General features: G+C 40.9%; 1 protein-coding gene across 1 annotated transcript; it reads left to right on the top strand.

Annotated features, from left to right (window-relative positions):
* Nucleotides 1-17: 17 nt before the first annotated feature.
* Nucleotides 18-11,266, top strand: LOC117414172 (U5 small nuclear ribonucleoprotein 40 kDa protein). Its single transcript, XM_034023951.3, has 10 exons — nt 18-284; nt 1,123-1,252; nt 2,456-2,549; nt 2,962-3,127; nt 3,465-3,587; nt 4,424-4,544; nt 4,830-4,912; nt 5,187-5,248; nt 8,614-8,717; nt 9,575-11,266. The coding sequence occupies exons 1-10, from the start codon at nt 168-170 to the stop codon at nt 9,622-9,624; spliced, it is 1,050 nt and encodes a 349-aa protein (XP_033879842.3). The 5' UTR covers nt 18-167; the 3' UTR covers nt 9,625-11,266.
* Nucleotides 11,267-11,638: the final 372 nt, after the last annotated feature.

Genomic DNA, 11,638 nt, shown 5'->3' with positions numbered 1-11,638 from the left:
TACATATCAGCCAACCAGGAGGCTCGCAGGCGGGAGTTGATGTGCGCGAGTGCTTGTGGGTGCTCGTGGAGAGTCTGTTGCTGCGCTGAGAGAGACGGGAGCTGGTGACGGGGCTTTGTTTGGATCATTTGAATTAAAAGTTTTCTTTATTTAAGTATTAAAGAGACATGATTGAGCCCAAGAAAAGGAAAGGCCCCGGGCCCAACGAGATGGCCCTGGTTCCGGCCTTGAAGAAACCGCGCAGTGAGATGGCGGCTCCGGGACAGCAGCAGCTCATGCCGATGGTAAGTGTGGCTTTTGAACAAGCGGTCACCCGTTTCATAGTTTTGCGTTTTACCTCTTTTTGGCGTTAAAGGGACGAGAGCTGCACATGGTACGTTTGTTAATTGTGTCTCTAGGCATTGTTGTGTTGTAGGTAACTGTGTACACTCGAACTATAGTTCCCACAACGCAGTGCGCTTGAGAAATGTGTAGGCTCTAAAGATTTGCATGAACAGTATGTGATTACATTGTCGACTATATGTATTAGGTTGGCATCTTGGCTTTGTTTAATTGTCGTGTTTGCTGTTGGATTTCACTGTCATTGCTCTACTGCGCTAATCCTAGTATAGACGATATCTCATTCAAACTATCGGTTTATAAAATCGTTGCATCGTCGTTTGCATCTGACTGGTGTTTATGCCGGAAGTTCTCGGTACTGTTTTTTCTATTTTATGGTTTTGTACAGTAATGCCAACTGTCTTTTTTGTGTGTGTTTGTGGACTTTTGCGTTTGGTGTTTTTATAAGTTTACTTTTTGTTCATGGTTATTTAGCTGGAGAAAAAAATTATAACTAACCTGAACAAATGCACAGCAATATGTATTTTACCCCTAGACCTCTGGGGTGAAATTACATTCATAATGTAACAACACAATTTGACTTTAAACAGGGCAGTGTTGAATCTTGGAAAGCATCAAACATTCTCCTCTTCTGAGGGGGAGAAATAAGTCAAAATGTACTCCTCATTAACAGCCAGTGCCTCACAGACACATGTCTACACAGATTGCTCCTTCCTTCGATCTTCTGCATCTACACAAGGCTCCCTGTTTCTAAAGACAGTGACCATATCCTTTAAATCCCAGGGCCCCCCCAGGAGCTCCAGTTTGCAGGCACCGATCATGCTTCTCTGTGGACACGAGGGAGAAGTTCACTGCTGCAAGTTTCATCCCAATGGTGCTACCCTGGCATCAGCTGGATTCGACAGACTCATCTGTAAGTAGAAGTGCTTTCCTTTGGAATTCACCTCCGGTGTGATGTATGGGGGGAGGTGCACAGACTACATACATATCTTATTATATATAATGTGGTTAAAGCTGTTTGTGTTGCTTAGTAATACATATTGTAGTTGCACAACGTGCGGTACTGTAGAAATGGGTTTTTGCAAGAACTGTGTAACCGAATTTTGGGAGCTGTTTGCGGACCACCTGTATGGCAAGCCAAATTATCATTTAGAGATCTCTCAAATTGAATTTGAAGGTATCTTGAAATATTTAGAGGCATCTGTAAAACATTTCTATCGCAAATCCATTTAAAGAAGTCTGTACATCAGAGATATCTAAAAATGAAAAAGATTTTGCAAGCATGGTATGCCAAACTCAGTTAGAGATCTTTTTAAAATTAGGGTTTTAATGATATTTCCAAATCATTTGAAGATATCTCAATTACTTCCAGTTTAAAGATATCTCTAAATGAACAGGAAGTCCATTCAAGACAGAGCATTTTCACAGGAAGTCATTTAGAGATCTTCAAATTGCTTCCTGTTCATTTTGATATCTCTAAATGATTTAGAGATATCTTCTAAATGAACAGGAAGTTATTTTGAGATATCTTTAAATATGGAAACCACATGGATTTTGCTAGCATGGTACACCAAACTACCATGTAGCAATCTTTTAAAATTAAGATCTTAAAGATCTCTAAATAATTTCAAATATCTCAAAATAAACAGGAAGTCATTTGAAGATCTCTCAAATGATAATTTGGCTTGCTATACACCTGGAGTTTACTCACGGACCACAGGTTGGGAACCAGTGACCTACAGTAATCAAATCAAGTATTTTCTAGTGTGTGAGTATTCAGTTACTCTTCAATTGTCTTTTCTCTCAATGTTGAAGACCGGTTTTTATATTGTGTAATACTCGGCCATCTCTCAAAACATTTGGTGCACAAGACCTTTCTAGGAGAGAAATAAGACTCCTATTGCACAGCAGTTTCACACATTCCAGGTTTTACTACGAGCTTGATTAGCCACAGTGTATAGGTAACAAGCTCAGGTGCATACTAAACTTGCAGCAAAATCAGGAATGGATCAAACTGCTCTGCAATGAAAGTCTTATTTCCATCCCTGCTTTTTTAAATGGCTAGATTTCCACCCGGCTGTATTATAACTGGCTTGGTGTTTGCATGTCTTTGCAGTGATGTGGAATGTCTATGGTGACTGTGATAACTTCGCCACACTCAAGGGCCACAGCGGGGCTGTCATGGAGTTGCATTACAATACAGATGGCAGGTTAGTGGCAGAACCAGAGGCTAAAGGTAAAAGATTAGGACTAATTAATAGTTTTGCCTTAAACACCTGTGTGAGCTTTCCTGTAATATTTAATACAAAGCCTCATTCACGCAATGGTTCTCACAGCAGCAATTCTCTTAACCAGCACAATGAAATTGTGAGCAGAGAAGTTTGTACAGGTGTTTGAAGGTGGTATTAATCAAATTAGTCTCGCTCTTATCTTCAGTCTCACATTGATGCAAAAAGTCCCTTTTATTAGAGAAAATATTGCTTTGAACCATGCTAAGCGGAAAACTTGTATGATTAACAGCAACAGAACAAGAATTGGAAGTCAAGTTACTTGAATGATACAGGGGTGAACATTCTGAAGTTTTGTGCACCCTGTCTTAATCCAATTCTAAATGCCTTGCAGCTTGCTGTTCTCAGCTTCCACAGATAAGACGGTGGGGGTGTGGGACAGCGAGACGGGTGAGAGGATGAAGAGGCTGAAGGGACACACATCGTTCGTGAACTCCTGCTACCCGGCCAGGCGCGGCCCACAGGTCGTCTGCACAGGCAGCGACGACGGCACAGTTAAAGTAAGGGCTCCGGTGTAGATGAAGAGGCAGGCTGGCTTTCCAGGTGTTTTAAAAAAAAAAAAAAAATAAATGAATAAAATCAATGCTCAAGTTAGTATTCCAAGGTAAACTATAGGGGACTAAGTACTAGGCAAGAGTTTCAGCTATTGCCACCTTCAGTGTACTCTTTCCCCCACCCCCCCATAAGTGAAGCATTAAGTTTTTGATTTCTGTGTTCCAGCAGTTTTAGCTGAACTTTAAAACCCAAATTCTTGAATTCCAAAGTTATTTGTCTGAAGTGCAGGCGGCGGTTGCTTTTCCTTGTCTTTTGAAATGAATGATGTGTCTGTTTTTGAAGCTTTGGGATATCCGTAAGAAAGCTGCTGTGCACACGTTCCAGAACACCTACCAGGTCCTCTCCGTCACATTCAACGACACCAGCGACCAGATCATATCCGGAGGGATTGACAATGACATCAAGGTAAGTGTGCGGCTCCTTCTGTTCCTCTGCAGTAGTCAGGATTGAGATGCCTGTGTCTGAGATCGGAGTCCTTTCCATGCCTGCAGCTATTCATCAAACTTGCTGGGACACGTGGAGCGTTAGACAGGTGCACAGTCCTAGCAGTTTGAGTTTCAACACCTTTACAAGAAGCTCAAGAGTGGCTAATGCTAATCTTGCAGTGGAAGTGTTCTGTCCATCCCTGTGTAGACAAAACTGCACATTTAATAAGGTAGGCTGCTTGTTTCCAACTTTTGAAAAGTTATGCTGTCACAACTCCAGTGAACTGACAAGATAAAAAAAAAAGTGGATAATTTGGGGTGTCTCGATTTCATTGTGTATCGATTGTGTATTTTTAAAATATCGTACAGCGATCGAGGGATATGCCATTTGTATAGACCAGAAGCACAGTATAGCTCATTGTAGTTTTGTAATGGTTCTTGAATGAAGACTAAGTGTGTTTTATAGTTGGTAAGAATACCCAATATCCCTAGCTACCAATAGTCCATGAAATGATCATTTGATTTTATTACACATCGTGCAAGTGCCCATCATGATGCATTTCCTGATGGGTATTAAGCCCATAATAGTAATGACTTAGTTTTGTTTTGAACAGCAGTTTGTGTGAATGAAAACCCAGTTTATCTGTACTGTGACCATACAGCATGTTAAATGTGCACACTTCATCTGTAAGTGGAACACTCTGTGGTGCTAAACTTTGTACATTGCCACAAGGGTGTGCAGTTCGGTCAGTTTCATGTAATGAAGCTGTGAGGGCTTGTCCCGCTTCATGTGTTGAATGTGTTCCTCTTCACCAGGTGTGGGACCTGCGACAGAACAAGCTGATTTACACGATGCGCGGCCACGCTGACTCTCTGACTGGACTCAGCCTGAGCTCAGAGGGCTCCTACCTGCTCTCCAACTCCATGGACAACACAGGTGCGTCTTTTGTGTTTTATTTTTGTTCGTAGAATGGCAGTAAAAGCCTCTTGAAGTGCAATGTTAACCACGTCCCTTTGTTTTCGATGAGTGTATCCTTTAATAGCTGAGGTGAAGTGCTGGCCTGTTCAGATCTTCATATTTGAAAAGTTCATTCATTCTGGGGACTCATTTGCTGATATGACCTGATGTCTGGAAATGCCAAGTTCTTTTGAATTGATCATTCTGTGCCACTGTTTTGTCAAATACCTGTGTACTATCTTAACGTTTTTTTTCTGACTTTAGTTCGTATCTGGGACGTACGCCCTTTTGCACCAAAAGAAAGGTGTCTGAAGATATTCCAAGGAAGCATTCACAACTTTGAAAAGGTATTGACCTCATAGTAGTAGTTTTATTTCTGCTGACTGCAAAACCGCTGGGGCTGAGAACAATACTGCATTGTGCAACCTTAAACAAGATAGAACGAGGGCAGGAAGGAATGAGTGTGTGAGACTGTATTTGTATGGCGAGATCAGTTGTGCAAGTGTTGTCTGAGTCCTTTTAATGTAATTCCATCACCTTCAACACCTTTCTTATTGAGAGAGGTTTGGATATTGCACTGTGAAATCAGTTGCAGGTTTTAATGTCTGTTTATTGTTGCAGAACCTTCTAAGATGTTCTTGGTCTCCAGATGGGAGCAAAATAGCAGCAGGGTCTGCAGACAGGTAAGACTGACCAGGAGTAATGCTCCCTTATAGGATGTGCATCATTGCTGTTGATACGTTTCACTGGACACACTGTTCTCTATACCTGCTCTCCCTGGTTAACAAGCTGTGATTTAAAAATAAGTATAAATAAGGAGTACATCTGAAATCTTCCTTTTTAAAATACATGTGCTAAATTTATAAATGTGTCTATTAATCTTACTTTAAAAGCAGCAACAGACAGTGCCTCGCTTACAAATCGTGGCAGATCGTTCCACAACTTTGGGGCTCTAAAGCTGAATGCTCTGCCGCCTGCTTTTTTCTATATCAATAGAATACTGAGTAAACCTTCCTCCTGTGATCGAAGAGCGATTGGATACATATTTTCTGACCCCATCTTTTAGATCTAGGGGAGCAAGGCCATTTTAAAGCTTTGTTAAAAGCAAGACCTTAAAATCAGTCCTAAACTGTACAGGAAGCCAGTGTAAGGCTGCTACACGGGGTCATGTGTTTATACTTCTCTGCTTTAGTTCACTCTGGCAGCAGCATTTTGCACAAGCTGCAGCTGAGGTAACACAACTTGAAATACCAGAGAAAAGAGCATTGCAATAACCATGCCTACGTGTTAACCCTTTGCAGTCCATTTATTAAGTGCGTGTCAGGCGCGTCGGGTCCAATTTATTTTCACACGCGCAGTTAATTTTAGACGCGCTGTTTAAAAGTATTTTTTTTCCACAAACAGGTTTGAAAGGCCCTGCATAACAACAAAGCACTCACTAGGCATCTCCAGCCCCGCCCCACCCTTTTGTTCGCTATCGCTTTCACATATGCTAAGAAATAAATAATAATAATAATTGTACATACCGATAAGTCATCTCCTGATCGCTCGTTTTATCACCAAACTCCTCAATAATGCGATCCAAGTCATTATTTTATTACTATAACATCTAAAAAAAGCTCTGCAAATGTCTGTGATATTCTCTGTGTGCTGATTCAGTAACAGCCAGCTTGTTTCCTTATGACCGCCCCTATGTGATGCCAGGGGCAAGTATGACTGTTCATGAGATACGCCCTTTTTTATTTATTTATTTATTTTTCCGGCTTGTCTCGGCTCCTGTCGCTCCCACTCGGCAATTGAATGGTTTTCTCAGTTTTCTCCGGAGAAAAAACGACTAGAAACCCGTTTTTTCTTAAATTAAAAAGACACTTTAGTTACATTCTGATCAAATGACACCCACGTTTCTCATCTCAGCCTGGAGGAGTAACTACCAAATGTGAAATCGGATGGATTTATATTATTTAGTTGATTCTATGATCCCAAGAGCATCATCTGTTTTACTGTCATTTTAAAAGGTTTTTTGACATCCATTGGTTAATGTCAGCAAGACAGGTAGTTGGAGTATTTTCAGCTGTATCACCCGGTTTTAGAGAAATATAATTGCAATTGCGTATCAGGATAGCAATTAAAATATTTCATGTCTACAGATAGTATCGCCCAAGAGTAGCCTATACAAGGAAAACAAAATTTGACCAAGAACGGAACCCTGCGGGACACCACGTGTAACTTCAGATAAGAGGATTCTTCCTCAGTTTTAACAAAGATTTTAAACCAAGACAGGATACAACCTGACAATGCTGCTAGATTCTCAAGACGATCAATCACAAGAGGAGTGTTGAATGCTGCACTTAGATCCAGAAGTACAACAACTGAGGTTGAGCCCATATCTGAAGATAACCGCACATCATTTATCACTAAGTGCAGTTTCAGTACCCAGGCGGAAACTGAAATTTCTCATATACTGCAATTAGCTACTACTCTCTGAAGTTTGGATAAAAAGGGGAGACTAGAAATAGGCCTGAAATTGAGAACTTTTGGATCCATAGTAGGTTTAAGCAATGGTTTTACCACAGCAACCTTAAAGAACAATGCCAGATGAAAGGGAACTATTACTAATACTTAACTCTAGTATTAATCCTAGAGAATACTTATTTTAATAGTTTAGTAGAAATAGGATCTAAAGCACATGTAGTGGTTATTCTAGGGGAGTTTGATCTAGCTGGTTAATCAAGGAAATATGCAAAGGTTTGTTTTGATGTAGCAAGACCCAACGTGGGAGTCTTGTCAATGTTATTAGATGGCATATCTAAATTGAATGTACTATTGCATAGCTGATTTGTTCTATTAATGATTTTCTTAATGATTCACAATCCTTCCAGCATGCTGATGGAATATTTAAAGCAGACTCCCTCTCAGAATTACCTGGAACGTCGATGTAGAAACGACAACTCCTTGTCTTGTGTTGTGGATCTTGTTTCTTCTTTGTATTCCAAAATTGCAACTCCCAAATGTTTTCTAAAAATGGACTCGCCTGGGCTCTCAACTGGCTTATTGTCTTGGGCTAGCGCACAAAAGCATTTCATGGAGTGTGTTTAATTTGGATGACTCTGCAGTGCAGGCAGCGGGGTTAGCTTACTGTCACTGTGATGTACTGTAGTAGCTCTGCTGTGGATTTGTGATGACAGAAGAGCCTCACTGTGATGGAATGCTTAATCTGTTTCCAAACATCAATACTTCAACCCAGCCACGAGTGCATTAAACCAGGAATCCACGTGATGTCGGCATTTATTTTTAGCAGCATCACAAGAAATGTGCTGTTGGCTTTCTCTCTCTCTCTCTCCTCCCTCTCTCTCTCTCTGCGTCTGTCTTCTCAGCCAAGCTGGTCTGGCTGTTTTTTATAAACACGAACTCAAGTTGGAAGCAGGGCTGACCACAATGAGCTGTTAATATCACACACTTGGGTAACGAATCACCTAGGCACCCTGCTGAGGTACTTGTTGCTGCTCTTGTAACCCTAGCAGTTTTATTTTGAATGTAGTGACGTGATGCATGGAAGTGCACTGGTGATCTAGCCTCCTTTTTATAACCGAATCTGTCTAAACAGTGCAGCTGAACATGCCCTTTTAAATTTGAACGGATGTTATTTCTACACCAGAAAGCTTCCGAGGGTGTCGCTTCTCTGCAGCTCAGTAAGAATAAGAGCAAGGAGAACTGTTAGAAATGAAAAGTCTTTAAACGGCAGATGTCTTGGTTTACCCCTCCATGCAGTCACAGAGTGATTGTCCAACGCTTAACTATACTGGACTGCACCATGTGCCCTCAGATCTGTCCATATTTTGGCTGTGTACGAATGATTAAATCTCAAAGTGTGAATTTCTTGACACCTTCATATTGTATACTCTAGGCACCTTAGTGGAAGGTATCTCTGGGTTTTATTATGTAGTTATGTTAAACTGCAATGCTCAGTTTCTTAATGTGAGCAAAGGGTTGACACTTTTGAATCCAGCGTTTGGTGGTTCTCCCCTGTTGACTCTGTCTGTCTGTGCAGGTTTGTGTACGTGTGGGACACCACTTCCCGGAGGATCCTCTACAAGCTGCCTGGTCACGCCGGCTCTGTGAACGAGGTCGCCTTCCACCCTGAGGAGCCTATTGGTGAGTGTGCCTTGAGAAACCATCCCTCCTGAATTACTGCTCGCTTCTCATCTCCCTGCGTTGAGGGAACCATCCCTCCTGAATTACTGCTAGCTTCTCATCTCCCTGTATTGAGGGAACCATCCCTCCTGAATTACTGCTAGCTTCTCTTCTCCCTGCATTGAGGGAACTCCTTTCAGCTCTTCACGTCCAATCTGTTTTTGTTAAACTGAGCATCATTTGTGCAGCCCAGGGAATGGGACATGCCATTATACACAACTTTGACAAACCTGAATACAGTGTCATTGTGTTGCTCGTAGTACTCTTTTATAAAATTAGATTACTTTGTAAAGAATAAAATAATGTATAGTGATATTAAACTAAGTAAGGCTGTCTTAACCTATTCTTACTACTGAGACATATTAAAACTTTAATAGTGTTACATACAGTGGCTTTGATAACCTTTTGCAAGTTAACGAATTTTCGAATACTTGTCTGAATCATTCACAGATATCCGAACATCAAAATTCCATGTTCGTCCTGGCACCAGTTATTGCATCTTTACTCATCTCCAGTGACATCAATGTTTAACAGAAGCGTTGTATTAAAATATAAATGCTTCAGATTTTTAAATCAGTATCACTTTTCCTTGCTTCCTTTGAACCGTGCAAACCTGTACAATGCTGTTTAAGGCTATATGTACCTGGCTACTGTTTAAATGTGTTCATTTTCAACGCAGTGGCTTCGTATTTGTAGAACTCCTGTGTGTGGTGATGTTGGGTTGTGTGTTTTATTTTTTTTATGCCAATTTCAGTGTACAAAAAAGCTTGGTGTTTTGTAAAGAGATTTGTTAAATAAAATGTTTCTCCTCTTTTCAGTTCTTTCAGGATCCAGTGACAAAAGGCTGTACATGGGAGAGATCCAGTAGCGTGCCATGGGGAAGGATGGATACTGTGAGATCTTTCAGTTGCCCTAAAGAATCTGAGGAATGTCTCGCTCAGTAGCGGCACATCCACTTGAATTGCAGACTGCCTCGGAGTGCAAGAACAGCCATTGGTTCTGTATTCACTGTCATTGGAAGCAGCTGGAATAACCGGCTGATCGCTCGCCTAAAAGGACCTCCTTTTTGGAACTGTCTTTTTGACCCCTGTCCTCCCTCTTTCCTAGATAATTGTGATGGAAAGAAAATGGTCAGTAAAATATGATTGTCTGGCCATGTGACCTGCCTGTGCAAGCTGGTCTCCTATCCACGCAAATGACAGGAAATGTTTTTGAGTTTCTGTACTCATGTCTGGGTTCTGTTTAATTTGAAGCTTCCTTTTGTTTTTGGTGGGGGAGAATGTTAGTCCAATGCATTTTCTTCCCTTTTTGTTTTTTTAATAGTAGAATGCAGATCCTGTGCTATTCGATTCAATTTCCAGACATGGAATGACCCAAGTTTTAGTTGAAACATATTTGTATTAAATAAGCTGAGGGCTTCTAACAGTATAATGTCTTTATAGCACAGAATAGAGGCTTCATTAATTTTAGTCTGTGCTTGCACACCATCACTATTCATCTGCACCACTTCTTCTCTTGGGTCTAAACCGCTTCAATCCCTTAAGATTTCATTTTAAAGCGCCACCCCCCCCCCAACCCTCTTTACCTCTTCCATTCCCACTGCAGCCTAATCTGTTGCTGACGAGGGAGAGAATTTGGCTGGCGGATGTCCGAGGTTGTGTCAAGCTAAATAAATGCCTGTTCAGTTTTTAGCTCTGAGGTCCATTTCCATACCTTATTTCCTTTATCAGATGCTCCTGCCATCACGCCTGCCAGATTCCCTTCATGTGCTGCAGGTATTGGGACCCCTTCTGTTAAACCTCTGTCTCCGACTAGTTACACTCGTAACCCTTTGTAATATTTCAGGACTGGGTTGAGATGTGGGGGTTCTTTTACATGTTTCACAGGAAGGGAATTTGAATTGGTTTCTCCTCCTGAGCTGCAGTGGAAATAGCATAAAAATACTAAATGCTGTACAAAAACAAGGGACTTAAGAATCTAATGTGATGAGTTATTATATATATATAATGCTTTTGATTACTATCCGCTTATCTGCGAGTGCTGAAAACTGTGAAGTTAGATGAATGCACTCCAACATGTGGAGAACACGCACCATGCAGATCAGTGTTTTCCAAGCACACATACAAGTGATTACTCAACACCAAATGAGTAGTGACAGTATTTCTTGCAGAGGTCTGTTGGGAAATGCACTTCAATAGTAATTGGGAGTGAATCTGCTTACTGGGAGGATGAATGTTGAAGGAACGGTCCCCTGATTCCTCCCCTCACACTGCAGGGTTAGTTTACAAAGGATCTACAGTACGTATGGGGTTTGAAATGAAGCCTCTCTGTTTGCGGTGCCACTCTGCGCAATAGCAAAAAAAAAAAATTAATGTCCAAGTCTGAGCAAAGGCACTCTGACTTTTATATTAACTAGAGAACTGTGCCAGTGGCCTGGGTTACATTTTGTGTGAACCAAAACCTTTTTTTATATGTGAAAGAATAAATGGCAGTTTTTTTTTTCACCAAAATGTGTTGTGTGTCTTTTTTTATGCTAAGAAACTAGAACTGTTATGTTTGTTTGATTTCTGTCTGTTAGTTCTATTCAATTGATTTAAACAGTAACGTATAAATTCTGCCACTGTTGAGATTAGAATATATGGTATCCCAAAGTTATGAAAATAATTAACATCTGGATTATAAACCCTAGCATCTACCAGGACTACCCGAGGTTAAGTTAAGTAGGGCTGTCTGATCGGGCCCAGTCTGGCTCTAAAACCTGCTGATTTAATTCCCCTTTTGCTCACTGGTTTCTGATTGGATTGTTATCATTAGAGTTAATATAGAGTTAAAAGCTTTCATGTTTCACCACTCCTTAGCTGATAACACTAGATCCCAGTCTC

The sequence above is a fragment of the Acipenser ruthenus genome, chromosome 25, assembly GCF_902713425.1.
Source record: "Acipenser ruthenus chromosome 25, fAciRut3.2 maternal haplotype, whole genome shotgun sequence".
Classification (NCBI taxonomy): domain Eukaryota; kingdom Metazoa; phylum Chordata; class Actinopteri; order Acipenseriformes; family Acipenseridae; genus Acipenser; species Acipenser ruthenus.
This window is presented reverse-complemented; position numbering and strand designations above follow the sequence as displayed.

What these genes read in the sequence shown, in the direction of transcription:
- LOC117414172 (XM_034023951.3), top strand. Translation starts at nt 168, where the DNA reads ATGATTGAGCCCAAGAAAAGGAAAGGCCCCGGGCCCAACGAGATGGCC. An exon ending in AGCAGCAGCTCATGCCGATG is followed by an intron (nt 285 to 1,122) that starts GTAAGTGTGGCT and finishes TTTAAATCCCAG; the next exon opens with GGCCCCCCCAGGAGCTCCAG. An exon ending in GCAGCAGGGTCTGCAGACAG is followed by an intron (nt 5,249 to 8,613) that starts GTAAGACTGACC and finishes CTGTCTGTGCAG; the next exon opens with GTTTGTGTACGTGTGGGACA.